This window comes from Seriola dumerili, unplaced genomic scaffold (genome assembly GCF_002260705.1).
Source record: "Seriola dumerili isolate Sdu_G_001 unplaced genomic scaffold, Sdu_1.0 BDQW01001815.1, whole genome shotgun sequence".
NCBI lineage: Eukaryota > Metazoa > Chordata > Actinopteri > Carangiformes > Carangidae > Seriola > Seriola dumerili.
The window spans coordinates 466,874-481,324 of record NW_019176070.1 but is presented as its reverse complement, the minus strand read 5'-3'; the positions used below and the strand labels follow the sequence as shown (position 1 = coordinate 481,324).

Sequence of the window (14,451 nt, the reverse complement as noted above, 5' to 3'; positions counted from 1 at the left end):
GCACAGGCATTGCGCCCAGCAAGCAGAGCTAGGCGCCCGGCGGCGCCCCCCCCCAGCACAGGCATTGCGCCCAGCAAGGAGAGCTAGCCGCCCGCCGGCCCCCCCAGCATTACCATCAGTTTGTGTTGTTATTTTCTATAAAATAAACAGCAAGCAGAGCTAGGCGCCCGGCGGCGCCCCCCCCCAGCACAGGCATTGCGCCCAGCAAGGAGAGCTAGCCGCCCGCCGGCCCCCCCAGCATTACCATCAGTTTGTGTTGTTATTTTCTATAAAATAAATGGAGTATCTGTGGTACTTCAAATAAACACATGTGAAGACTTTTTATTACTTTTTTTTGCAAATCAACAGGTGGTGCCAAAGCCAAACGAAGGGCAGCTACAACAAATTATCATTGTAATCTCCACAATAATACTGGTTGTCACCCTGGCCCATATCATTTCCTGTTATAGACTAACCTCGGCCCCCCATCTCAGAAAGGAAAGTTGATGTGGCCCCCACTGAAAAAAGTTTGGGGACCGCTGCTTTACATGATGAGTTAACTAAAGCATGATTTAAGTGTAGGACAGGATATACAATCAAACATTTAATGCTGTGGAAATTTAACCACGTGTTAGCACTTCAGTATCTGCCTTAAAGATAAACATTTTTCCATAACAACTCAATCGATTCTCTTGAACTTTTATAAAGATCTAACAATGGAAGTCCAATTCATTTTCAGTGATCACTTTCTCTAATCATACTACCAAACCATATCATCTTCCTTTCTCACTCTCAGTTTCTCTCTCTCTCTTTTCCCCCGTTCATTGCCTCATTCGCTGTCTATGCAGAGTCCAGTAGATTTTGCCTGCATCTTTGCCCTTGCAAGCCAGTCACATTCATTCATACTGTATATCTGGCAGGCCTGGACACACTTTTGCCCCACTTTCTTTTCATCTCTGTGCCCACCTTGTCAGTGCACAGATGGCATCTTTTTGTGTGGCACGGTGGAGCAAGAGCGCTGAGCCGAGTCCCTGGACATGTGTCAAATCTGCCCCCTCTGTGAAAGTCACTATTAGCACCAGAGTAGCTAATCGCCCACCATCACAGACGGTCACAGTGTCTCTGTCTGGGTCTGTGTGCATGTTTAAGTATGCATGTGTGGACTGTGGGACTCAGGCTGACTGGGCCAAAACAGGCACAGTGATAGGAAAGGCAAAAGGTGCGGTGACAGGTTTTATGTATTAGACAACATGTTAGAGATTTAAAGCATTAGGGGCAAAACGTGATAACATATATGATGATAATAACACAGCTGCAGGTTTATTGATCTGTAGAGATGGATCACAGATTCCAACTTATGACTGATGTTACGGTCATGTAGAGGACATTGTATGTGTGATATGTAGCAGGTATAACTCAAGTGCTGCAAATATGAAATAGATTTTATCACTGATCATCGGCTGGTCGGACCACTGATCTTCACTCTGTGTGTGTCCTTCTAAGGCATGCTTGCGCACTGCATGTGTGAATGCCTCACCTGGTCATATTTCGATGCCTTCAGGTGGTGGTTAATCAGCTCAAGGTTCAGACGATTTTTCTCCTGCAAGGCAGCATGGAGCTTTGCTTTCTGAAGGAAAAGAGAGAGAAACTAAAGTTCAGAGTGTTGGTAAACGATGACACATTTTCTTCCTCATTGCAAAGACTTTTATGTCTGACTGACTGCATCATGTATGCAAGCCACACAGCGGAACTCCATCTTATTAACTATTATATAAGCGACAGATGAAAGACTCAGGTTAGTGCCGATCCCTCCCTCCGTCTGTATGCATGTGCATGTGTGGCTAAGCTTTTCTCCAAGATGCTGTCTGGAGGACAAAACCCACAGCTGCATACTGTCACCCTCCATTTGGTATGTGGCATTAGGAATGGAGGGGGAGAGCTGAAAAAGAGGTGAGCACAGGAAGAAAGCGACGAGGAGAGAGAGAGAGAGAGGATGGAGGGATTGTTGGAAAGAGGAATAAGAAGTAGGAAAAGGTTTGAGGGAGACATGGAAATATGAAGAAGACTGAGGAGAGAAGGATGTGAAGAAGGGAGAAAATGAGAAAACAAGTCAATAATGTCAGTAAAATCCAGCAAGCTCAAGATGAGATTAAGTTGCATACCACGTAAAAGGATTTAAAAAGAGGTGTGTAGTTCCTGTCTGCACTCTCCACTGCACAGATTCACATTCAGAAGTTGTCATGCCGCTGGTGCTGCAGGTACTCAAGCATTACATAATTACGCCAGACTCAAACTAGGGCAATGCTCTCCTCCTATCACAGCTCTGAGCATTCAAGAGTGATTTCACTGCGACTGGTCATATCCTGGCACATAATACCACTTTATGCTGGTGCACTGAGCTCATACTGTTGATTGTCATCCTCAGCATCCCGACTATAATATGAGGATAATTAATTTATAATAGCCTTTTCTCTATTCAGCTTTGTCTTTTAAACAAAGAGCGGTCTGCGAGTCAATCAGGGGTTTTATTTTCCTGGGAAGTCTAGGAGGATAAGATGGCGGCTGGGCTTTGGTTCAACGTGTCTTATTAATTCGAAAATATTGCCTATACAGATAAATCCATTGTCTCCAGAAGAGAATTTAATTTTTTTTCAATTACCCTCTAAATGTGTAGATTTTAAAGAAGAAAAGGTGAAAATATAGAATTGAAGGAACTGAAAGAGTCTGACTGGCAAAAGATGCATTTTTAAGTTCCATAAAGCACAGCTGTCTGTGTTGTTTTTATTCTACACGGATGAGCTGCACCCTGTAACCAGTCACAACACAGTGATACACCATACATACAGGCAATATGCTCTCCTGAACCTCAAGCAAAAAAGGGTTGAAGCTTTGTGTGTCAATTTCAGTACAAGAAAAGATTGTGCAGTGCAGACCTTTATGATCAAATTTATCAGTACAAATCGAAGAACTAAGTAAACCCAAGCCAAGAGGACGAGAGAGGCAAACAGACAAAGTGAAGGGCCGGCAAGGTCCATCCATCTCTTTGTGTGCAGGCAGAGAGACAGCTAGGGCTGTCGGAGGAAGACACAATCAAACCAAGACAGAAAGAGAGAACAGACAAGGACAGGAAGACACAGAGAGACTGGTGAGTGAGTTCACTGGCTGCTCTTATTGTGTAACGCTGTCGCCACATCACATCACAGCAGACCACAGAGCAGTCAGTGCACAGAACCACACCTAACTACAGTAGCAGCCACAAATGAGCTTGTTCCTCTGCCTTTGACTGTTAATTATGAAGACATGGCACGTCATGAGGTGTCAGCTGCAGTTGTCCTCTGCACTGACACCTCAGGACACGGCCTTGTAGTTGACACCGTAAGAGAGCAGGGTGGGGGTTGGAAGGGATGCAAAGACAACTGGAATAAAGGGGTCATAATGAAATTTCAGGGGGGAGGGGGAGAAAAAGTTTGGTTGAGGTTGCCAGAGTGTGATAAGAAAAGAAAAAAAGAAACACAAAAAAAGAAAAAAAAAAGCATGACCTTTCAAAGGCTTCTTTTTATAGGCCTCAGGAACGATGTCTGCTTTTCCACTTCCTCCCACTTCTAGTGAATCACACATTCACAGCTCTGCTTAACACTCCGTAACATCTTGTAAACACAGTGCTACACTGCAAAGCCAAGGGACACACACACATTTCTGTGCCAATTTAAACCGTCAATATGCACAAATAAACAGAAAACAGACAACTACTTTCTTCCTTCCCCTTCCGTCTGTTCTCTCCATTTATCTCTGTCTCCCACACACGTTTCCCTTCTATCACAACCATGATTATCATTCTCTCCCCAAACCCACTAATTTAGCTGCTGGCCCTGAATCTGCTCTGCTCACTGTGGCCAGAAAGTCCCAGAATGTACTGGGCATTCACATAGAGTGACTTCAGTTTCTCTGATTATATCCGTGTCTGCCTCAGGAGTAATTGTACTGTAATTTCTCTATGTGTAAATTAATAACCTTATAATAGGAGCAATTTACCACTTGGCTCAGAAAAAAAACATTAATTGGTAGCTTTCCCATAACTGGCCATACATGACACAATGGAATAATTTGACGTTCTGTAAAATTGAGTTAGTTTACTATTTGTGTCAATATAACGTGATGGCTAGCTTAGCTTAGCATAAAGACTGGAAACAGTAGGTTCAGAGGTGGTAGAAGGCAGATTTTGTTACCTTTAGACAGGCAAGCTACTTCCCACTATTTCTAGACTAAGCTAATCGTCTCTTGGCGGCTTCATAATTAACAGATATTGGAGATAATAGTAATGTAGTTTAAAGCCAGATTACATTGTATGCTCTGTGTATCTTCATGCCATGTCTTAAAATAGCTTTTCACAGCCCGTTCTCCATGTGTGATCAATCAAACTACAAACGTGCACAAAAAATGTACTTAGACGATACATTTTCTTGGCGCATGACTGTAGTTACAAGAAATTTTATCATCTGTTTCGAACCGAAACAATATTATAAACAGGCCATGTTGAAATCATCCTCACACCACATTATTTGTTTGATCTGGCATCAAACTATGTATATTGTTCTTGATGCCATCTCTTTAAAGAAGCAAGTTGTACCATCAATAACACTACATAGTAGCTTTAGGCGGTGCCTTTGGTTATTGGAGTATCATGAGTCTGTGAATCAGCAAGTCTGCAAAAAGCTGCAGTGTCATGTTTTTGTCATTTGCTCTGATCCAAATCAGACCAGGAGGTTACATCGATTTGTTCAAAAAGATGTCAGTACGTACAATTGTCTATTTTGTTCCAGGTATTTCCCTTATGGGTTTCTGACAACCTGCATGAGGAGTGGAATGGCAACTACTTGAAAATGATTTAAATTGATCTTCTCAGATTAACATACTGACGAGCCTTCATACTCCAAATTAAACATGAATGGGAAGAACCTTAAAATAATTCCCTCTCTTCTTCAGAGAGCATACACAGCTTTGTTTAGTCACATGTAAATTTACTTCTGTCCCCACAGCTGCTTTTGGCAGTAAAGGTTTTAAATCCTGAACATGCTGGATTTTACAGTGATGTAGGCTTTAAATTTATTTAAGGAAGTGTTTATGCTTTCAAATTGTGGCTATGCCACTTTATAATAAAACAGCCGTTAATGGGAATTAATTGCAACATTCAAATGCTATCTCTCGTCAGCCAACAGAAGATTATAGGGACAGGATGTTGGATTTGCTTAATTTAGAAATAAAGGTTTTGGATCATACTGGTAATATTAAACTTGGCAATACAATATTTGAGTAAGAATAAGCTGCTATCTTAATAATGGAGAACAGACGAAGAATAAACTTGGTTACTCCTGACTATAAATGGGATTCTTGTGGGTAGAGGATTGTTATTCCCCCTAAACTCCCAGCAGGATTGTCATTAATCAGACGTCATGGTGGAAAAATTATGTTCCACTTAACTGTGGGAAGGACAATGATAACATATGCTGTCTTCAATGTTGGCACCAGTAAAGTCACAGACAAACACAGATGCACCATGTTGACACTGCATTGCATAATGGAAAAACATACAAAAAAGATATGACCATATAGAATATAAAGAAATAAAAATATAATCACTCTTGCAACAAACTGAGTTTTGCTGCATTTAGTCTTTTTCCAACAGCAACTCAAAGTGAAAGTCAAACTGGAGTTCATAAGTTTGTGAGAAGAGATTTTACCAGACAAATTTATTTTCTCTACTTTTAATACATAGACCACATTCTCAGCCTGTTCCTCACCTATATATGAAGCATAATCACCTCTCTACTCTCCTTTGTAAGTTAGATTAAGTGCAGTTCATACTGGCTGTTAAAATTTATCCTTAAACATAAGACTTCACACAAAAGTATTAAACTATTTCAATCTTATTGAAATATTGTCAGATCATAAACAGATTACTCCCTCCATTACTTTCCACTAAACTTTGTGTTGAGTGCTTTAATAGGACGACTAAAGTTAATATGTGTCTGTGTGTAGAAGTGCACCTAATGCCTGTGTGTGTGCGTGTGTGTGCCAAAGATTGTTCTCCACTTATGTGGTTAGAAAATGGGTAAATGGAGTCAGAGTCACGACTGTTGTCCCACCACTAATAGCAGCTGCAACATCAGCTGTCTGTTCAGCACCGTCTAATGTCTGTAGGAGTCAGGACCACAGACAGCTCCTAAACTGAGCCCATTTAAACTGCTGTAGATCAGGACTAATACTGTAAAAACTGGATTTAGGACTCTGGACTCTATAAACTCTGGACTCTATAAGCTATACAGCGCTGGTGGTTTTACATGTTGAATGACATTAAAGCCAAAAATAACAAAAGCTAGGGTATACACAGTGCATTTACTGTACATACAAGATAATATTTGAGGTAGATTCACAGACATAATTTAGGACTATGAATCATAGGTGAAAAATCATATTTTGTTTGCATCTGACAACCTTTTTATAATTGGGTAATTGGGGTGAACTGACAATTTAAAAACCTTGATTTAGTCATTGTACAATTAACTACAAACTGCATTAGACTACCACCCATTTTTAAAGCATGACAAGATTTTAGATAAGATTATTTTTAGATTTTCTTCTATAGGGAGCCATTGGTTTCAGAAAGTTTCAGTAGGCTAAAAAAAACAAATAAATAAATTTAATTTAAAAAGTACCATGTGGAATTTTTGACCACCAGTAGAGCTGGAGCAATGTTTTTAAGAGTCACTCCCCATTTTGGTTATATCATTCACATAAGGACATATATGCATATAGATAAGCAAGTGAGCTACGTGATAGATTAAATGCACGTTAACAATGTAGGATTTAAATGAACAAAAACAAAAAAAAGACAAAAAAAGCAAAACAAAACATTTCACCCACAATGCAGTTTGGGGAAAAACACCAAGCTTGCAGAGTCTTGCTTGAAATAGGTGCATATTTGTGTTTTCCTCCATTATCATGTGGTAATTCAGTTTTGAGCAGGGATTGTTGCTTTTCATAAAACTCATATTAGCTGACTCGAGTAACATTTTCAAAATGATTGATTGCTGCTGTAGTACCATGCAGCTGTAGTATCACATTGCACAAGTATATTTTCACAGTGATGGATTACCCACCTAAAGCACATTTCAAGACAAATGCCATACTGAAATAAAAAGAAAACAATGACTGACTAGAGGGGAAATATCAATCTTAAACGACACACTGTTTCAAATTGGTTGGCAGTGTTAAGTATAAAAAATTGTGAATGAACTAAAACATATCAGTATGATCATTGACTGTAGATTACAAACCAATTAAAAACATGCTGTGGTGCATCCAAAAGAGGACATATTTTCAAGGTTGACGTTAAACTTAAAGGCAGTTGAACACTGGTACTTAAGGAATTGGTTATGAAAATGAGGACCATTTTGGAGATTTATTGTGCAGCATTAGCAAGGGCTTCACTGCAGTATAAAAGATGATACATAACACAGAGTTTGTCCTCTGAAGGGCTCAGTAGGTGTTTACCTTTTCACAACAGAACGTGCAACTTCAATCCCACTTGATCTTCAGCCAAACATCAGCTTCCTTGGCAGACTGCAGCAAGCCTCAAGAGTATTTTGAGATCAATCGTTTATAATGCTGTTAATACTGTGCATTACCTCTGGTTTACAACATAGGCATGACACCTGAACAACTGTTTCATAATAGCTGAACAGTACTGTGATTTACTTTAACCTTTAAGTCATGTAATGTTCATTTTATTTGGAAAACCTACCCTTCAGATTTGGACTGCAACCTTTAGCATTACTCATCTTTTCTTTGTGCTTATCATGAGGAGTAGCTCATGGTAAATGTTACCATAATGTCATCAATAGATTATTCATCAACATGCTATTAAACTATTCCCCTTTATGTGTCGGTTTCAAAGCATTCAGCTGATATTCCTCTAGTCTAAGCCAATAATGTGGCCCTACAGGTGCCTCATTCATAAAACATAAATTAGTGATGAATCTAGTTTTGATGGTACTGATACTGATATACAGTATATATATATATATATATACACACACATATATACATATACTTAAGTATATATATATACACACACATACACAGACACACACATACATACATATATACATATATAAATGATGCACTGCTTGTGAACAATACATGGTTCAACCCCGGTCACATCACAGTGAAGGAGAAGATCTGCTGTTGGCAGTTGGTCTTAGACCGTACTATGTACCGAGGGAGTTCTCACACATCGTCGCCATTGTTGTTTACATTCAACCACGAGCAGAGCCTGCACTTGCGTGTGACGTCATTCACAAGTCTGTTGCCAGAGTACAGACCCAGCACCCTGATGCATTCATTGCAATATCAGGGGATTTTAACCATGTCACTCTCACCTTTCACCTGACTGGCTTCACTCAGTATGTTGACTGTCCCACAAGGCAAAATAAGACACTGGATCTGTTGTATGCAAATGTCAAGGAGGGCTACACTGCTTCAGCTCTACCACCACCTGGCAGATCAGATCATAATCTGGTTTTTCTACAGCCTTCCTACAAGCCCTGTGTACTGAGGCAGGCTGCAACCACCCGCTCATTCAGGAACTGCACCCTGGAGGCCAGTGAGTGTCTAAAAGACAGAGTGCACAGATTGGAATGTGCTGTTGGAGTCACAGGAAAATGATAAAAGCAAGGACCCTGACCTTGATAGAATGGTTGAATGTACCACGGACTATATTAACTTCAGTATGGACACTGTTATACCAGCAAGAACTGTATACTGCTTTCCAAACAACAAACCCTGGATTACCAGGAACATCAAGACCCTCCTCAACCAGAAAAAGAGGCCTTCAGGGATGGAGACAGGGAGGAGCTCAGGTGTGTGCAACATGAGCTGAAGAGGAGATTAAAGCAGGCGAAGGAGGACTACAAAAAGAAAGTAGAAAGGAAGCTGCAGCACAACAACACCAGAGAGGTGTGGAAGGGGATGAGGACCATCACTGGCTATAAAGAGAAGAACAGCCAGGCAACATCAGGTGATGTGGACAAGACCAATGAGTTCTCCCACTGCTTCAGCTGCAGCTTCTCCAACGGCATCTCCTCCACAACCGGACAATGCAGCTGCAACTCCCTCCTGACTGGAGTCAAGTCTCCTGTCTTTTACAACAAAGGAGGTAAGAACAGAGCTCAAGAGGCTACGTCCTGGAAAGGGAAAAGGCCCAGATGGTGTGTGTCCGAGGCTGTTAAAGATAGTGCAGCCCAGTTGGCTGAGCCTCTCCAGAGGATCTTCAACTTAAGTCTACAAACAGGGAGGTTCCCAGTCCCGTGGAAAACATCATGTCTTGTTCCAGTACCCAAAGCAGGACGACCGGCTGAGATAAATGACTACAGACCGGCGGCCCTCAGATCACACATCATGAAGACCCCGGAGCAGCTGCTTCTTCACCTTCTGAGGCCAAAGGTTGAACATGCACTAGACCCCTACAGTTTGCCTACAAAGAACATATTGGAGTGGATGATTCCGTCCTTTACATGCTCCACTGGGCCCATTCTTACTTGGATTGCCTAACAAGACGACCACAGTATGTCAGGCTGGGTAACTGTGTCTCAGGGACAGTGATGAGCAGCACTGGGGCTCCACAGGGGACTGTTCTGACTCCATTCCTGTTCACCCTGTATACGGCGGACTTTAAATACAACTCTCAGTCCTGCCACATCCAGAAATACTCAGATGACACAGCTATTGTGGCGCGTATCAGGAATTGGCAGGAAGGGGAGTACAGGGATCTGACAATGGCCTTCAGTGAATGGAGCGACAAGAACTGCCTCCTTCTGAACACCTCCAAGACCAAGCAGATGGTCATGGACTTTCAGAGGTCTAGTCCCACCCTTCAGCCAGTCAACATTCGAGGGAAGGCATTGAGGTGGTGCACACTTATAAATACCTAGGTGTGCACCTGGACAGTAAACTGGACTGGTCCCTGAACACGGAAGCCTTTGACATCTGCAGTAAAATTCTGCACATGTTTTATCAGTCAGTGGTGGCCAGTGTACTCTTTTATGCTGCAGTCTGCTGGGGCAGCAGCATGTCGAACATGAACACAAGGAGACTGGACAAGCTGGTAAAAAAGGCTGGGTCTGGAGTCTGGACTCACTCAGGACTGTTGTGGAGAGATGCATGCAATGTAAGATGGAGGCCATCTTGGACAATGCCAACCATCCTCTCCACAACATTCTGGCAGAACAGAGAAGCAGCTACAGGTGCAGCAAACGTCTCATCTCACTGCACTGCAGAACAGAGAGGCTCCTTTGTTCCCACTGCCATCAGGCTATACAACCCCTCGGCCAAAGGAAATTGACTAATCTAATTATTATTGTTTATTTATTATTAACTGTTTTTATTATTATTATCTCATCAACAGTGAGCTAATGGACACATGAATTTCCCCTAGGGGATAAACACAGTATCTATCTATGTATATACATACACACACATATATATATATACACACACACATATATATATATATATATATATATATACATACACACACACACATATATATCTATATATATATAGATACGTGTGCCCACAAACATATGAGCATATGTCAAAGCCATAACACCTATGAGGCCATCAATAAGTGTAAACTGTGGACGCAGATGGCAGTGGGTAATGCCGATATAGCAAAGTGTGCGTGTGTGTGTGTGTGTGTGTGTGTGTGTGTGTGTGTGTGTGGGTGTGTGTGTGTGTGTGTGTGTGTAAGCTTGAATGAGTTGCATAACTAGCATCTCCAGGCATACATTAGCCGTAAGGTCTTGCACATCGAGTGTTCCAGACCTCTCCTCTGAATCCTAAAGATTCAAAATCCCTACAATTATTCATGTGGCAAGAATTACCTCAAATAATAAACACACATACATGCACACACACACACTCAAGTTGAAAAGGTGAGTTCTCACAATGTATAATACCCTAATCATCTGAGGGAACCCCCCTGTTGTTAGTGCATATGTAAATAAAGGTTTGAAAAAAATGTCTGAATATGAAATCCATGACTCACTCCTGCAGATTTAATAATGTGGATCAACTGGAGCCTGAATGGAAACCCAGCCTACGCAGTCGCAGACCTTAAGTCTCAAAATACAAAAGACTCAGCGTCAGGTCAATGTGGCAGAGAAAATTTTATGTGCATCCAAAAATCTTTCAGGAAGGAATTGCTGTACAGAGGAGTCTTTTGTGCTTAGTAAAAGCACATATTCAAGATTTGATCAAGAATAATGTGTTCAAACACTCAGATCTATGCACAAATAAAGAGCCTTATGGGATATGTAGCTTGGACTTGCACTATCCTTTTCAGAAAAATCAAGCAGCTAGAGTTTTGTTTGAACACCCTGGTTTTTCGACATCCTGTCGTGTGTGTGTGTGTGTGTGTGTGTGTGTGTGTGTGTGTGTGTGTACACTCATCTGCCTGCTTCTCACAGGGGACAGGGGACAAATCCAGACTTTTATGGAGGGAGAAGACAGAGGAGAGGCAGGGAGAGGCCAGCGCTACCGTCAGGAGAGATTAACTTCTCCTCCACGTAACACACATCCTCATTCACCTCACTCTTCCACCTCCTCTGTCGCTTCCCCTGTTACTCATCTGAGCTCTGCACAGCTTCTGTAATGTTTGTGCTTGTTTATGTGTTGTACACATATATACAGTTTATATAGTGTTTGCTTTTGAGTCTCCACCGCTGCTCAGGGGCGAGTTGCCAAATAGCTACAGCTATTCTCCTCTCAAGCTGTATTGCAGTGTGCTTTAGTAGTACTGTAGTGCCCTTTGGTTGTACTGAAAAAAAAATCATTGATTAATTTATAAGTTAATCAACATAAAACTGTTCTCTAGTGATTCTGATTATCTATTTTTTTTCTAAAATGTGTTGATTTGCTTATTTTATCTATTTTCTATCACTGCACAATGTACATCTTTTGGGTTTTGGACTGTTACGATGACAAGATGTTGTGTTGGATTCTGGAAACATTTGGTGGGTATTATTAAGTAATTATTCATAGAAATACTGGACAGATTGAGCGATAATGGAAATGATTGTTAGTTGCAGCCTTAAAGATTGTGCAACAACAACAATCTTCACTGCATGTCATACTGTGCTGTGATGGGTCTAATAAAGTCTTGATCGCTGTCTGTGTCAGCCTGTGTGATGTCAGCTTTGAGGCTTGTCAGATGGTGCAATGAACAATAAACAAGCTTTGGCCATAGCACACTTTTTCTATTAAAAAAAAAAAAAAACTCAAACAATGAAGAGGAGGAGATTGTGAAGCCAGGCCAGAGGAGGCCAGGGAGAAAGAGAGAGTCCATGTGTAACTTGGACTGTGTAGTATATGTGACACGTAAAGGTGCTCCAGCTGCACTGTATGCGGAGGACCCTACGGGGAAAACACTGGCTTCCCTGGAGAATACATATGCCCCACAGTGAATATAAGGGCATGGGAGTGTGTATTCTGAAGTGTGTGTGTGTGCTGTATGTATATAGTGTGGGAGCAGGCTGTGAGAGTGAAACAGGGCTGCCATGACGTGGGCAGCAAAGCTTCCAGTCACATTGATGACATAACACATTTGATGTGAACAGGACCTATTATTCCCTCAGGCCACACAGAGAATATCAGAGGGCTGGAAAATAAGTTCTGAGGAAGATCAGTGTAATGCTAATGAGGAGCCCAAGAGCTGGTTAGGGATTACATGTGCTTGGATGGACCTTCATGCTCACATAATGCTTGGATGGACCTTCATGCTCAGAATACACAAGTGCACAGACACACGCACATGAACACACGTGCTCAAGCCTGCATATGAATGCTCAAGCATGGGCAAATCCATAAAACTCTCACATGCACAAACAACACCCGGCCAGAGATGCACACACATGCATCCGTATGTGCATACACCCACACACGCACACACACAATATCCACAAATACACACTCAAATGACCCCAATCTGCAGCAAAACATACCGCACAAGTGCTAAATAATTTACATCTGACCTCACTGCACAGTTGCTAAAATGTACAGTATGCTAGAAATACACTCACAGAGCCTAAGCAGAGGTTTCCTCACTACTGGTTTCTATGGGGGTTTACAATCTAGATCCATCCATAAAAACACACTATATTATCTTAAATAACACTTTGCATATGTGTATCATATTACAGAGCACCTCGAGTATGTATATTATATTATAGCAAAAAGGCATATAAGGATAAGTAAGGTGATAACTTGCATATTATACTCATCAGCAGATGCTTCAAAATCCTACAGACTGTCCTCTAATAAATATAAAACACAGGGAGAACATGTTGTCCTCTTTCCATTGGCTGCTTATACCAGCAGAGTTTAGAATTCATTATAATATTTTGGTTTTTAGTTTTTACTAATCATGAGTCCATTGGAACTTAATATCGCTCATGTTGGCTAACCACAGTCAACATCATGTTCCCAGAGCTTTAAAGAGGCAGTTTACCTCTCATTATTAGATCATCTATCTATCTAGCTATCCTGTTTGATATTTTATACTAGATGCTTTTCAAACACTGTTTCACAATAAAAAAAAATATGTATAAATAAATGTTTGTGTATCTTATGTACTTACTTAGTATTTGCTCTAAATTAGTACCAAATTACCAAATGGTTCCTCTTGTAAGCAAAGCAACAGCAGAGCAACATGAACAAAAGAATTAGCACCGCTTCCACGACTACATCTCTAGCATTTGAACAAAGCATGCAAAGCACCATTTTAATCTCTCATAGACTTGTCTCGTCAAGCTCACAGATGTCTGGACAGTGTCCTGTCCATCTGTATCTGCCGTTTGAATTTCTGTTTTCCATGATACAAATATAGAGAATTCTATAATGGCTTCTAGCACTGCACAGCAGATGCATATGGCCGAGTTACAGGTCTCCAGTGAGCCAGACTCAGTGGCACAGAGCAATAGGTGACAGTTACAGGAGCACAGGTGCTGTCATGTCATCTGTATCCGAACAGGCTGGCCTGTCTGACATTATGTACTCCCCTCTCCCTCCTTCCTCGCTCCCCCCTTTCCCTTCATCTAGTTGCCCTTGGTGTTCAGTCCACCGAAGACTTCTGTCCTATGTTTAATCATTCAAGCCCTTCCAGACACAAAACACTAGGGACTGATGGAGAGAAAAGAGAAGAGAACACAAGGGCTGCATGATGGAAACAACACAGGCAGAAGACAGGTACAAAAGTAAGAGAAGGTAATGAAGAAGTAGAGGAGGAACAGAGAGAAAAGCCAGAGAGAGGACTATGATCAGCACAGAAAGAAGCTTAAGATGGGAAAAGGGGGAGAGAGAGGGAGAAGACAAACTAAAAAAGAATTACTGGGGACAGTTGGAGACAATTAGTGATGT

The 14,451-nt window shown here is 41.4% G+C and overlaps 1 protein-coding gene across 1 annotated transcript in view; it reads right to left on the bottom strand.

The window, feature by feature from the left end:
* LOC111238956 (RIMS-binding protein 2-like) overlaps positions 1–14,451 on the bottom strand; it is a 67,666-nt gene that overhangs the window by 37,609 nt on the left and 15,606 nt on the right. The window contains 1 exon segment of the mRNA XM_022768693.1: positions 1,517–1,606. Within this exon segment, the coding sequence (XP_022624414.1) occupies positions 1,517–1,606 (90 nt within the window).